We start from the raw sequence: 15985 nt of genomic DNA, 5'->3' as shown, positions 1-15985 counted from the left end.
GCCTGGTAGTGGGGGACAAACTTAACGAATTCTGATTCCTTGAGCTGCAAAATATCCAAATTCTGTTAGAGACAATAGTATAAATATATGTAAATAAAATCAAGCAAGGCATGAATGAAATGAGAATTATCTTTTGAGCTTTTCTTCTTCTTTGGAGGTCCCTGGTTCCTCGAAAACCAGTTCCCTTTTCTTCTCAACCCCGTATCAGTGGTGCTTTCATTGCCTCCCATGTTTGACCCAACCCCGTTATCCTCTTCGACCAAGCTCGAAGAAATTCTCGTAGCCCTCACCACTCAACAATTGTCCTTGTCTCACAAAATCGACAACCTTATCCAACATCTCGCCCACCCCACACCTTCCATTTCCTCTTCTCTGCCTCGCGTGTACCACAATCCTGCACAACAACACAGACTCAAATTAGAGGTTCCTCGTTTCAATGGAACGGACCCCATTGGCTGGATTTTTAAGGTGAATCAATTTTTTGATTACCATGGGACCCCTGAGCACGAACGTCTGTAGATTGCCTCCTTCTACATGGAGGGTCGAGCCCTCTCATGGTTTCAGTGGATGTCCGGCAACACGCAATTCACGTCGTGGCCGACGTTCATCTAGGTGCTGCATACCCGGTTCGTGTCATCTTAGTATGAAGATCTCATTGGAACCCTCTGCAAGCTCACTCAGAAAACCATAGTCACCAATTACCTATCGGAGTTCGAGGATCTCGCGAACAGGATCGTCGACATTCCCCCAACCTTCCTCCTTGGCTGCTTCATTTCCAGCCTCACGCCAGAAATCTGCCGCAAAGTCCAAGCCCACCAACCCCTCACCCTAACCCAGGCCGCTGGTGTGACACCCTCTACCCTCACAAATAACAAATACAAGGAAATAAAATCATGCGGATTCTTTTTTAAACATATTGACTTTAAATTGATTTCAAAAGATAAAGGGTTCACATTCACTTAATGAAAACATAGTAGAAATTGTTCAAATAAAAACAACAAAGTTATTCCGGCTCAAAACAAGGCCGTCCATACTGAATGAATAAATAAATAAAAAACTAAAAACATAAAACATAACTCAACAATATTGTTTACGGAAAATATAGCATGCGAAGTAATTCCTATGTCCCAATGTCACACTTATCAGAGCTTGTCTCTATCACAAATTAAGTCTCTCCGGCTCTAACATGGAATTCATCATATGATGGCTCACCTGAACAAATGACAATCAGCCCAAACACAAACACACACCGGGAGTGAGTTATCGCATTCGTATATAATAAAATATTAGAGCATGTGAAACATATAATACTTAAAGCTGAATTTATATAAATAATATTATTGCACAAAATCGCACACATTATTCACACCCATTCCAGTTTACACACTCCATAAAATAACATCAACCACATTTGTTAACTCAATGAAATTCAAACACAAGCGTTATGCAACAATTATACTAAGACTCAAGCCTATATGCAATGTGGTACCATTTTTCAGTGAAAAACCTCGTCGGGCGCCTAGGAGTACATGACAAGACATGCCTCACAATGGGTAAGTCAGGTCACTCTCACTAAGTGAAATCATAGGGAGACCAGTCAGGGTCACGCTGTTTTGCGAGAATACTCAAACCGGATGACCCCCAAGGCCTACACTCCGAAGAGTCCGTCAGGGCCTCTCCCTCCTGATTCAGGTCCAACAAAAAAAAACATTTGAACACACAGACTCTACCTATGAATTATGCAATGCACACAACTACTCAATTATTTTCAAAATCTCGATTGTATATATTTTAACTCAGTGCACCTCAAGTGATTAACTCGTCGGGTTCCCACAGTGGATCCCATCACAACTCATCGCGCATTAACTCGTCGCCCTTAAAGGGTCTTATAGTTGTGTGATTACATAATTCATGACTCACAACTCAAAACATACAACATCTCAAGAGTCATCTAATTCACAATCCATTACGTATCAATTGATTATCACTTACACATCATCTCAATCACATTTTCATAATAAAATAACTTATTGCATCTCATGCACCCTACACATATGATTCAATAGTAACATTTACTTGACATCACAAAATATAAATTAAATCGAAATGTATTAATTCAACAACATAAATAAAAAAACTTCTATAACAATTAATCTATAAAGTCACAACAATAATCACTATGAAACAATAATACCTATAACCTTATTTTTATTTATTTATTATTATTATTACACATCACAGTAAAAGTGTTTACTTGGAATACACTAAGACAAAAATAAATAGAGTACTAAACCATTTTTTTATACTTTCAAATGTTTCCTAATGCTCAAATATACTAATTCAACAAAATAAGAATAATTATTATTGAACAATAATTTTACACAATATTTAATTTATTATTATACAGCTGTAACATATACAACTAAAAAGAAATAAACTAATAATTTCACAACACTATTTAATTTATTTCTAAAAAGCAATAAACAATAGTTTCACAAAAGTATTTAGTTTATAATATTAAACATATCAATTTGCACAAAAAATAGCTTTCTTACGTATGTATTTGATAGTTACAATATAGTATTTTTTTTTCTAACAAAAACTTACTTTATTATTAATTGTATTTTCTAAACAAATATTAAAACATGTAACTAACATGAAAAAAAAAATACGTACCTGCCACTTCCAAAATAAAAATAAAAGACGTGGTTATAAAATCTGTCATATATATGTACCAAAACCAACGTGCTACAATGAGTGGATTGCAAGCAAATATATATATATATATATATATATATATATATATATATATATATTTCAACAAGTCCAGTACGGTACAAGCACCAATTAACAACAATCATACGCGTTAATGTTTAGTAATATATGTATCCGCGTTAATCTGATTTCATTATATGATTAGATATAATTCAAAATCAGTCATATAGGCATCCGGCAAACGTGGGTAAGCAATTCAGTCACATGACAAGCATAAATTTGAGAAAATCAGTTAAGAAACAACCTAAAATACCCAAAAATTGATCCTCTAGGGATCTCTATACATGTTCATTCTAATCCCCAAGCGTGAATAACTCATCCCTTACCTCGACGTAGTCCCTCAATCGTTCTCTGTTAGCAATTGTGGCGTTTCTGGTGCTCTCTAGAGCTCCTCCTCCGGTTGCTCTGTTAGGGTTCTTGTGCGTCAGAAGAAGAAAAAAGGACAGAAGTGTTTTGTAAAAGCTGCTCTAGGTTAACATTTGGTTTATATAGTGGAGATTTATGACCTAATTATATTAACTTATTACTGTATTATTTTTTTATTTATTAACTTATTACTGTATTATTTATTTATTAACAGTTACGACTGTTACAATTCCACCCCCCTAAAAAAAATTTTCGTCCCCGAAACTTACCAGTATCGAATAAGGTAGGATATGCATCACGCATCTGACCTTCTAGTTCCCAGGTGGTATCCTCACCCGAAGCACTTCCCTATACTACTTTGACCAAGGGAATCTCTTCCCCCTTAGAGATTCTGGAGATTTGAGAGAGATGGTGGAAAAGCCACCTGATACGCAACTGGGCCGACACGCTTTAGGATTTCAAAGGGGCCAATGAATCTAGGTGTGAGCTTACGGGACTTCAGTGCCCTACCAACCCCAGTCCACGGAGTGACTCTCAAAAATACATGATCACCTACAGCAAATTCAAGATCTTTTCTTCTCTTATCATAGTAGCTCTTCTGCCTACTTTGGGTTGCTCTCATCCTTTCTTGGATCAACTTGACCTTTTCTGTGGTCTGTTGAACTACCTCAGGTCCTAAGGCAATGCTCTCACTGGAATCTACCCAACATAGAGGTGTCCTACATCTTCTACCATACAATGCCTCGTAAGGCGCCATACCTATACTAGAGTGAAAACTATTGTTGTAGGTAAACTCTATCAAGGGTAAGAAACTATCCCAACTACCCCTCTGCTCTAACACACAGGCTCTTAAGAGGTCCTCTAAGGATTGGATGGTGCGCTCGGTTTGACCGTCAGTCTGTGGGTGGTAAGCAGAACTCAACCTAAGCTTGGTCCTCAAGGCTTTATGAAGACTTTCCCAAAATCTAGAGGTAAATCTGGGGTCTCTATCAGAAACTATGCTAGAAGGAACACCGTGTAGTCTAACTATCTCACTGACGTACAAGCTAGTCAACCTCTCTAAAGAATATCTAATGTTTATTGGGATGAAGTGAGCAGATTTGGTCAACCTGTCTACAATAACCCAAATGGAATCTAAACCTTTGGGGGTTCTAGGTAACCCCACCATGAAATCCACGGAGATGCTATCCCACTTCCACTCAGGTATCTCTAAAGGTTGCAACTTCCCTGAAGGCTTATGATGTTCTATTTTAGCTTTCTGACACGCTAGGCATGCAAGGACAAACTCATAAACTTCTTTCTTTATACTCGGCCACCAAAACATCTGCCTAAGGTCCTGGTACATCTTAGTCACTCCCGGGTAGATACTCAGACTACTTCTATGGCCCTCTTCCAAGATCGTTCTCCTAAGCTTGGGTACACTAGGCACACACACCCTATCCTGAAACCTTAAGACTCCATCAGTTCCCACTCTAAAACTACTCTCTCTCCCTGCGACTATGGACTCTAACTGAGCTAACAAGAATGGGTCAGACTTCTGACCCTCATGGATCTCGCTTAAGAGTTCACTAGTGACTCTCAACATACCCAACTTAATGCTACTAGAGGTGATCTCACATGCCAAACTCATGTCTCTAAACTGCTCTAAGAGATCCAACTCTCTAACCATCAAAGTAGACCTTTGAAGGGATTTTCTACTTAAGGCATCAGCTACTACATTGACTTTACCTGGGTGATAGCTAAGTTCAAAATCGTAATCCTTAAGGAACTCTAACCATCTCCTTTGCCTCATGTTAAGCTCTTTTTTATCAAACAAATATCTAAGGCTCTTATGATCACTAAACACCTCAAATTTAGATCCATAAAGGTAATGCCTCCAAAGCTTAAGAGCAAAAACTACGGTTGCTAACTCAAGATCGTGTGTGGGATAATTCCTTTCATGTATCTTAAGTTGTCGAGAAGCATAGGCCACTACCTGTCCTCATTGCATAAGCACTCCACCCAAACCCATCTTGGACGCATCACAGTACACCACAAAAGGTTCACTCGGGTCAGGTAACACTAAAACTGGTGCAGTGGTTAACCTTTCCTTAAGGGTACGGAAACTACTCTCACATTGGGCATCCCACACAAAAACTTGACCCTTACGAGTAAGCTTAGTCAAAGGTAAGGCAAGCTTAGAAAAACCCTCTATGAATCTACGGTAGTATCCTGCTAAGCCAAGAAAGCTCCTAATCTCAAACACTGACTTAGGACTCTCCCAACTCATCACTGCCTCTACCTTGGAAGGATCTACTGCTATCCCTCCCTTAGATATAACGTGCCCTAAGAAGCTCACCTCCTCTAGCCAAAAATCAGACTTGGACAACTTAGCATACAGTCTATTGTCTTTAAGGGTTTGCAACACAACTCTCAAATGCTCTTCATGTTCCTCTCTAGTCTTAGAATACACTAAGATATCATCTATGAAGACCACTACAAAACTATCTAGGTAGGGATGAAAGATCCTATTCATATAATCCATGAACACACCAGGGGCGTTGGTCACACCAAAAGGCATAACCAAGTACTCATAATGACTGTAACGGGTCCTAAAGGCAGTCTTCAGAACATCTTCAGGCTTCACTCTAATCTGGTGGTAACCTGACCTAAGATCTATCTTACTGAACACACAAGCCCCTACTAATTGGTCCATCAAGTCATCTATCCTAGGCAAAGGGTACCTATTCTTAATCGTTACCTTATTCAACTGACGATAATCTACACATAGCCTCATAGTCTCATCCTTCTTCTTAACTAACAACACCGGTGCTCCCAAGGGTGACACACTAGGCCTCACAAACTGTTTCTCTAAAAGTTCCTCTAACTGTTTCTTAAGCTCACTCAACTCTTTAGGGGACATCCTATAAGGTGCTATGGATATGGGTCCAGTACCGGGCACTAGGTCTATCGAGAACTCGACCTCTCTCTCAGGTGGTAATCCTGACACCTCCTCAAACACCTCTGGAAACTCTCTCACCAATGGTATATCACTCACAGGGGTTTTGGTATCAACACTCATACTTGCTAAGATCATGTATACCTGTGCATCCTCCCTTAAAGATGCCTCAACTTGGTTAGCAGACAAAAATATATCACCTTCACTCACACCAGACTCAGGAAAGACAACATATTTCTCAAAACAATTTAATAAGACATGATTGGAAGATAATCAGTCCATACCAAGAATAAAATCAATCTGACTCAAAGGTAAAACAACTAAGTCAATAAGAAATTGTCTATCAGAAATTAAGACAGGACATTGCAAACACACATCAGAAGTTAAAACAGACCCACTAGCAGGTGTATTCACAATCAAGTCAAATTTCAAGAAAGACATAGGCAAGGCAAGTTTTTCAACACAGACACGAGAAATAAATGAATGGGTTGCACCTGAATCATACAATACAACCAAGGGAACTTGACTTATGAAACACATACCTTGAATGAGATCATCAGATTGTGCGGCATCAGCACCACTAAGAGCAAACACTCTCCCTGTGGTCTTTGGTCGTCCGTTCTGGTTATTCAGACTTCCACTCATCTTCTCCCTCCTCGGATGTGGGCAACTGGTACTGAGGTGGCCCTTACCCCGACAGTTGAAACAAGTCACATCACTATCTGGGCACTCACGAGCAAAATGACCCATCCTACCACACTTAGCACACCGGATTGGTGTAGCAGGTGTAACAGGAGCACCACCACCACCTCCACCAGCAGACTGAGAACTCCCACCAGCTAGGTGATGTCCTCCACTGGTCTTTTGTCCTCCAGAATGGTTTCCATATTTCTCGGGAGAGGCAGAATATGGCTTAGCACGACTGTGAGTCACAGACTTCTTCTCTTTCCCATGACTAGCATTGGCATTCCTGTAAAAAGCAGCCTTCTCCCGCTGATCTTCATCAAAGATTCTACACATGTTGGTCAATTGTGCAAAGTTGTGAATACCATGATAATTTACCATCATCTTTACTTATGGTCGTAGGCCATTGACAAATTTCACGCATTTGGACCTCTCCCCAGCTTTCCCCTGATAATGAGGAAAATACCTTACAAGGTTCTCAAACATCACTGCATACTCTGCCACCGTCATACTCCCTTGTTTAAGCTCAAGGAACTCCATCTCCTTTCTATTCTTCACATCTTCTGGAAAATACTTCTCCAGAAAAGTCTGTCTAAAGGTCCCCTATGGAACAACAGCACCACCTGCTCCCTCCAAACGTGGGCGAGTGTTCTCCCACCAATACTCTGCCTCATCTGCTAGCATGTGAGTAGCAAACAACACCTTCTGATGGTCCTGACATTTCATCACCCGGAAGATCTTCTCAATCTCCCTCAGCCAAGCCTCAGCACCCTCATGATCATAACCCCCTTTGAAGATAGGTGGTTTGTTCCTCTCAAAGCGATCTAAACCATGGTACATAGTTGCTCCTCCATCGCCTCCCTGATTGGCCATAACTTGCGCCAAGTTGTTCAAGGCCTCGGTAAGGAGTCGTTCTCGTTCATTTCTCCCAGCCATTACTCCCTATGTCACGCAAGTAACAAAACTTTGAATATATATATATATATATATATATATATATATATATATATATATACCAACACAATAGAGTACACTTCTAATCAAACAAAACAAACACAACGCATCAGAGTACACAAGGAAACACAGAAAGCTCATAACACACATGGCCGAAAGGTTCGATCTGCTCTGATACCACTAAATGTGACACCCTCTACCCTCACAAATAACAAATACAAGGAAATAAAATCATGCGGAATTTTTTTTTAAACATATTTACTTTAAATTGATTTCAAAAGATGAAGGGTTCACATTCACTTAATGAAAACATAGTAGAAATTGTTCAAATAAAAACAACAAAGTTATTCCGGCTCAAAACAAGGCCGTCTAAATAAAAAAAAAAACTAAAAACAGAAAACATAACTCAACGATATTGTTTACGGAAAATATAGCATGCGAAGTAATTCCTATGCCCCAATGTCACACTTATCAGAGCATGTCTCTATCACAAATTAAGTCTCTCCGGCTCTAACATGGAATTCATCATATGATGGCTCACCTGAACAAATGGCAATCAACCCAAACACAAATGCACACCGGGAGTGAGTTATCACATTCGTATATAATAAAATATTAGAGCATGTGAAACATATAATACCTAAAGCTGAATTTATATAAATAACATTACTGCACAAAATCGCACACATTATTCACACCCATTCCAGTTTACACACTCCATAAAATAACATCAACCACAATTGTTAACTCAATGAAATTCAAACACAAGTGTTATGCAACAATTATACTAAGACTCAAGCCTATATGCAATGTGGTATCATTTTTCAGTGAAAAACCTCGTCGGGCGCCTAGGAGTACATGATAGGACATGCCTCACAATGGGTAAGTCAAGTCACTCTCACTAAGTGAAATAATAGGGAGATCAGTCAGGGTCACGCTGTTTTGCGAGAATGCTCCAACCATGTGGGATCGGCACAGGCTTACAAGAGCACTCAAACCGGATGACCCCCAAGGCATACACTCCGAAGAGTCCGTCAGGGCCTCTCCCTCCTGATTCAGGTCTAACCCAAAAAAAAACATTTGAACACACAAACTCTACCTATGAATTATGCAATGCACACAACTATTCAATTGTTTTCAAAATCTCGATTGTATATATTTTAACTCAGTGCGCCTCAAGTGGTTAACTCGTCGGGTTCCCACAGTGGATCTCATCACAACTCATCGCGCATTAACTCGTCGCCCTTAAAAGGTCTTACAGTTGTGTGATTACATAATTCATGGCTCACAACTCAAAACATACAACATCTCAAGAGTCATGTAATTCACAATCCATTACGTATCAATTGATTATCAATTACACATCATCTCAATCGCATTTTCATAATAAAATAATTTATTGCATCTCATGCACCCTACACATATGATTCAATAGTAACATTTACTTGACATCACAAAATATAAATTAAATCGAAATGTATTAATTCAACAACATAAAAAAAAAACTTCTATAACAATTAATCTATAAAGTCACAACAATAATCACTATGAAACAATAATATCTATAACCTTATTTTTATTTATATATTTATTATTATTATTACACATCACAGTAAAAGTGTTTACTTGAAATACACTAAGACAAAAATAAATAAAGTACTAAACCATTTTTTTAATACTTTCAAATTTTTCCTAATGCTCAAATATATTAATTCAACAAAATAAGAATAATTATTATTGAACAATAATTTTACACAATATTTAATTTATTATTATACAGCTGTAACATATACAACTAAAAAGAAATAAACTAATAATTTTACAACACTATTAAATTTATTTCTAAAAAGCAATAAACAATAGTTTCACAACAGTATTTAGTTTATAATATTAAACATATCAATTTGCACAAAAAAATAGCTTTCTTATGTACGTATTTGATAGTTACAATATATTATTTTTTTTTCTAACAAAAACTTACTTTATTATTAATTGTATTTGATAAACAAATATTAAAACATGTAACTAACAAGAAAAAAAAATACGTACCTGCCACTTCCAAAATAAAAACAAAAGACGTGGATATAAAATCTGTCATATATATGTACCAAAACCAACGTGCTACAATGAGTGGATTGCAAGCAAATATATATATATATATATATATATATATATATATATATATATATATATATATATATATATATATATATCAACAAAGCCACAAAATCAACGTGCTACAGTAAATGAATTTGCAAGTAAAAAAAAATATATATATTTCAACAAGTCCAGTACGGTACAAGCACCAATTAACAACAATCATACGCGTTAATGTTTAGTAATATATGTATCCACACAAAAAAAAATCTAATTTCATTATATGATTAGATATGATTCAAAATCAGTCATATAGGCATCCGGCAAACGTGGGTAAACAATTCATATAATTCATATAATGTGCCTACATATATGATCATTATTATGTAATTTAAATTGAAATCAAAACATTCAAACAATAAAATAATTCATACGAAATCAAGACTTGCAATATATGTAAATAAATCAAATTTGTAAAAAGTGAAATTCAGTCACATGACAAGCATAAATTTGAGAAAATCAGTTAAGAAACAATCCAAAATACCCAAAAATTGATCCTCTAGGGATCCCTATACATGTTCATTCTAATCCTCAAGCGTGAATAACTCATCCCTTACCTCGACGTAGTCCCTCAATCGTTCTCCGTTAGCAATTGTGGCTTTTCTGGTGCTCTCTAGAGCTCTTCCTCCTCTGGTTGCTCTGTTAGGGTTCTTGTGCGTCAAAAGAAGAAAAAGGGACAGAAGTGTTTTGTAAAAGCTGCTCTAGGTTAACATTTGGTTTATATAGTGGAGATTTATGACCTAATTATATTATATTTTTTTACTTATTTATTTATTTATTTATTAACTTATTACTGTATTATTTATTTATTAACAGTTACGGTTGTTACAGCTGGCCTCGCCAAACTTCAAGAAGAAAAACTCCTCGACTCGCGGCCCATCCTCACGTCCAGCCGTCCGCGACCACCCTCTGCCCCTTTTTTCTCTGCCCCACCTCTCCGTTCTCCTTGCCCACCTTCTTTTCCCTCACCCTCTCCCAAACAGACACCTCCCTTACCCCCCCAAACCCTCGCCCCAACCCACCCCCGCCGTTTAAGCGCCTCACCTCGGACGAGATTGCCTTTCGCCGGGAACGAGGTCTTTGCTTCAACTGTGATGAGAAATACCATCGAGGACACCAGTGTGCCTCTCGGGTATTCCTCCTTCTCGCTGAAGACCGTGACACCATACCCATACCTGACTCCCCTCTTATAACCAGTTTGGACCCTGACCCGGACCCGTCTTTTGACCCGGCCCATAACCCAGACCCGTACCCGGCCCAGTTAAGTTTAAATTCCATGGCTGGCCACCTGGCCCCTGAAACACTTCGTTTCATCGCCACTATTGCCAGCAACAACGTAGTGCTCCTTGTAGATGGCGGGAGCACTCATAACTTCATTCAACTGCAGCTCGTGACCCAATTGAGCCTTCCTTGCAGAACCACAACTCCCCTGCGTGTCATGGTTGGCAATGGCCACCAACTAGAGTGCAACACCATCTGCGAGGAAATTCCGGTCACCATTCAGGCTCACAATTTTCACGTTGACTTATATGTTCTCCCCATTTCGGGTGCGAATGTGGTGTTGGGAGTTCAGTGGTTGAAGTCACTGGGACCAGTATTGACTGATTACAATACGCTGCTCATGAAGTTCTTTCATAATGGTGGTCTGATCACATTACAGGGAGACATGGATGCTTCCTTGACTTCCCTATCCTCTTTCCGCCGTTTATCCCAAAAGCCTGATAATGCCATGTATTATCACATTACCTTATTACTAGACCTCAATTCCGCAACCCACCTCCATTTCAAATGAAATTATCCCCATTTGATCAAAAGGCCAGTTTCGAGACAAATCAGACTTAGGCTTCAAGTTAATCAAGTTAGGGTGTCACATTAGGATATATATTTAGGACTTCGAGTTAGCCAAGATTATGTATCATAAACAAGACTTAGGCTTAAATTTATGAATTAGGGTAAAAAATGATAGTTAAGACTTCAAGTAAGTGAAATTTAGGTTCTCAGAAGAAGAAAAAATACATTAAATATAAATTTATGCTATATAAGTTTTTTTTTTATAACTTTGAATAAAAGTAATATAGGGTGAGTTTGTTTAAGATTAAAATAAGTACGTATAAAAAAGTGATTTATTTTTAAAGTGATTTTTATATAAGCAGAAATTGTTTCATGTTTGGTTTCAACTATAAAAAGTGTTTTTTTTATAATTAAAAGTGATTTTAAACTTGTTTGTGTGTGACAATTGTATAAGTGATTTTTTCATCACAAATTTACATAAAAGACCTTATAAGCATCCAATACATTGTACATCCAAAAGAATAGAAGATTCAATTTGATGGGATAATCTTTCACCCAATACATTTCTTTGGAAATAAAAGCATGCTTAGCTAATCCGCTATGTTCCCAGCTCTTTTGGTAAAAGTTACTTGACTATCTTAAAAAAAAATGGCATTGAGCTTTGCAATCTTCCAACAAGCATTTGAAGTATATGCGTGCAACACTCTCAACTCCTTGTTTCCATTCATTGAGCACTTGCAAATTTTCAATTCCAAAAATGACATACTAGAAGCACATTTAGACCGTCACTCTCTTTTGATTATGCAACATTCACACAAAATGCCAGAGCAATGAATTCACATTTACAATTCAATTTAGCTAACAAATGGAAAGCTTACAAAGAAGTCATCCTCATCTTTGAGTCTTTAATGATACTTCATTAAGAGCAAAAACACTATTAGATCAAATTAGCACAACAAAAGATACATATGATTGTCTCAACCTAGGTGGTTGGATGGGGTGTTCTACAATTCATATCAGTTGCCCATCCTTTTTTGTTTTCAATTCCAATTTTAGTCACAGAATCTTGATTTTTTACTTTTACTTGTAAAGCAAAATGAAATTTATTAAAAACCAATAGTTAGGAATGAAGCACAAGGTGTGTCTTACCCCAAACCACCTAAGAGCACAAAAGGAAGCACAAACTCACAACAATTTGATTAAAATTCACATAACAACGTCTCACAAAGTAATTCAATTAGGAAAGAAACAACAACATCTCACAATCTCCAATACTTTTCTTCTAACTAAAAACTCAAACAATCTCCAATTAAAGCCTTACACATAAACCCAAAGACCCATAATCATACAATTGAAATTGAAAGGAGAGGAGAAATTACCATCCCTTGATACAACATAAACCTCACCTGAAGAACAACACTTATGCGGAGGGAAGCCTGGAGTTAGGTCACAATGAGAAAGGAGGAAGGCCACGAAATGAGGGCTTTGGATGAGTGAGGGCTTTCAAATTGTTGGAACAATAAAGTTCTCACACGCACTCACACTATGCACTCACTGTCACTCTATGTTAGAGAATAAGAGAAAATGATGAAGGAATTGATTGAGAGAAAATAGAGGGGACTTTTCTGAAAAAAACTTCTGCACTCTTATACTTCTCATTGATGATCACTATTATTTTTATACACACTGCACATGTAGCTATAAAAAACTTTATAGTTGTCAAACTAACTTCAAAATGAGTTACTAACTAACTCCTAACTAACTAACTGAATTACAACATACATCAACATCCCTCCTTAATTTAGATTTGTCAAGGATGTCACTCCTAACTTGTCTCTCAATTCCTTGAACTTGATAGACTTCAATGGCTTAGTTAGTATGTCTACAACTTGATCTTCAGACCTACAAAACTCCAATTCAAGCTTCTCCTTACTCACTTGATCACGCAAGAAATGAAACTTGGTTTCAATATGTTTACTCCTGCCATGTGCCACAGGATGCTTGGCTAAATCAATTGCTGATTTGTTATCAATCAACAACCTCATAGGACTACAACCTCTCGTTCAATTCTTCCGTTAAAGCTTCCAGCCATAGAGCTTGACAAGCTGCCATAGCAACAACTATATATTCTGCTTCACATGTTGACAAAGCAACTACACTTTGCTTCTTTGAGCACCAAGAGATTGGTGTTGTTCCAAATTTGAAAACATACCCAACAGTGCTTTTCCTATCATCCTTATCACCACACCAATTTGAATCACTATAACCAAACACTTCTCCTTCTATACTCTTCTGACGGTAAGGATATAAAATGCCAAGATCTAATGTTCCTTTCGCATACCTTAGAATCCTCTTTGCTACCAGGAAGTGAGGTGTCTTTGGTTTCTCCATAAACCTGCTTATCAACCCAACACAATAGGCAATGTCAGGTCTGGTGAGACATAGGTACCTCAATGAGCCTACAATTTGCTTGTACAAGGTAGGATCGACTTCTTTTTCATCCCCATCTATTTGCAGCTTAATTCCAGTTTCAGTTGGTGTGATCACATAATTGCACTCCATCATTTGAACCTCTTCAGAATGTCTTATGCATACTTCTTTTGATGCATGAAAATCCCTTTACTAGTAGAAACAAATTCAATACCCAGGAAGTATGATAGTTCACCAAGATCAGACATCTCAAATTCTTCCATTATTCTTCCTTTGAACACTCTCATATCTTCTTTACTGCTGTCAGTCACTAGCAAATCATCTATATAAAGACATATTATCAAAAACTCACGAGAATCTGTGTTTTTGACATAAACTCCATGCTCAGTAGTGTACTTGGTGAAATTCTGCTGGACTAGGAAGCTATCAATTCTCATATTCCAGGATCTAGGAGCCTGCTTAAGGCCATATAGTGCTTTATTCAACTTGTAAACTTTATCCTCTTGACCTGCCACTACATAACCAGGTGGTTGAGTTATGTAGACTTTTTCTTCAAGTGGCTCATTCAAAAATGCTAACTTCACATCAAGTTGATATAGAGACCAGTTTCTATTGCTAGTAGCTGACACAATGAGCCTAACAGTTTCAAGTCTTGCAACTGGAGCAAAAACCTCATTGTAATCCAAGCCATGTTTCTGTAGAAATTCCCTTGCTACTAATCTTGCCTTATACTTGGATACATCTTCATTAGGCTTTACTTTAGTCTTATAGACCCACTTCACATTAATTGTTCTTTTTCCTTGAGGTAAGTGGACTAACTCCCAAGTTTGGTTCTTCTCAATTGATCTCAATTCTTCGTCCATAGCTGCTCTCCAATGTGAACTTTGTGAGGTTTCATCATGACTCATTTGGTTCTGATTCAGCAAGTAGAGTAAAGTGCACAAAATCCCCTTCTATAGTGATTATTGTATCAAGATACAATTCATACTCTTTAAGTGTTTGTGGTACTTGTATCCCTCTTTGTGACCTTCTGAGTTGCTCTCCACCAGATGGTACATCATCTTCACTTTGTTTGTCTTCAAGGTTCATAATCACCTTTCTTTCACCATTGTCAGCAGCATTTATTTCCCAATTCCAGCCCTTTGTTTCATCTATCAAGACATCTCTTCTAATCACAACCTTCCTCATTCTAGGATCATACAACTTGTAGGCACCGGTTGGATGATATCCAATGAGTATCATTGGTTCAGCCTTGTCATCAAGTTTCTTTCTAATCTGCTCAGGCACATGCTTAAAACACAGCGAACCAAATATTCTAAAATGACTCACACTAGGCTTCTTTTCTAACCATGCTTCTTTAGGTGTGTATCCCTGTAATCTCTTAGTGGGACATCTATTTAGAATATACATAGCAGTAGAAGTTGTCTCTCCCCAGAAGTAATGAGGCATTCCTTTCCCTTTCATCATGCTCCTGGCCATGTTCATAATGGTTCTGTTTCTTCTCTCAGCAACACCATTATGCTGAGGTGTATAGGGAGATGTCACTTCATGAATTATTACCTCTTCATCACAAAATACTTGAAATTCATGTGAGTTATACTCACCACCTCCATCTGTTCTAAGCACTTTGATTACCTTATCACTCTACTTTTCACTCAACAGCTTAAACTTCTTAAAGATGTTAAACACTTCACTTTTCTGCTTAATGAGATAGATCCACATTTTTCTAGTAAATTCATCAATGAATGACACAAAGTAACTGTTACCTCCTAGGGATTTCACTTCAAAAGGACCACACACATTAGAATAGATCACTTCAAGCTTTCTTTTGGATCTGATTAGAATTTCTGAGTTGAAAGAATTCCTTGGTTGCTTTGACACACAACACTC

General features: G+C 37.7%; 1 protein-coding gene across 1 annotated transcript; it reads right to left on the bottom strand.

Moving 5' to 3' along the window:
- Window positions 1-13714: 13714 nt before the first annotated feature.
- Window positions 13715-14227, bottom strand: LOC121174859 (secreted RxLR effector protein 161-like). The gene has a single exon (XM_041015284.1). It carries the CDS (start codon window positions 14225-14227, stop codon window positions 13715-13717), a length of 513 nt encoding a protein of 170 aa, XP_040871218.1.
- Window positions 14228-15985: the final 1758 nt, after the last annotated feature.

Source organism: Glycine max, chromosome 5, assembly GCF_000004515.6.
Source record: "Glycine max cultivar Williams 82 chromosome 5, Glycine_max_v4.0, whole genome shotgun sequence".
Taxonomy (NCBI): Eukaryota; Viridiplantae; Streptophyta; class Magnoliopsida; order Fabales; family Fabaceae; genus Glycine; species Glycine max.
Note: the sequence above shows the minus strand (reverse complement) of the source record. Positions and strands in the feature narration are given on the sequence as shown.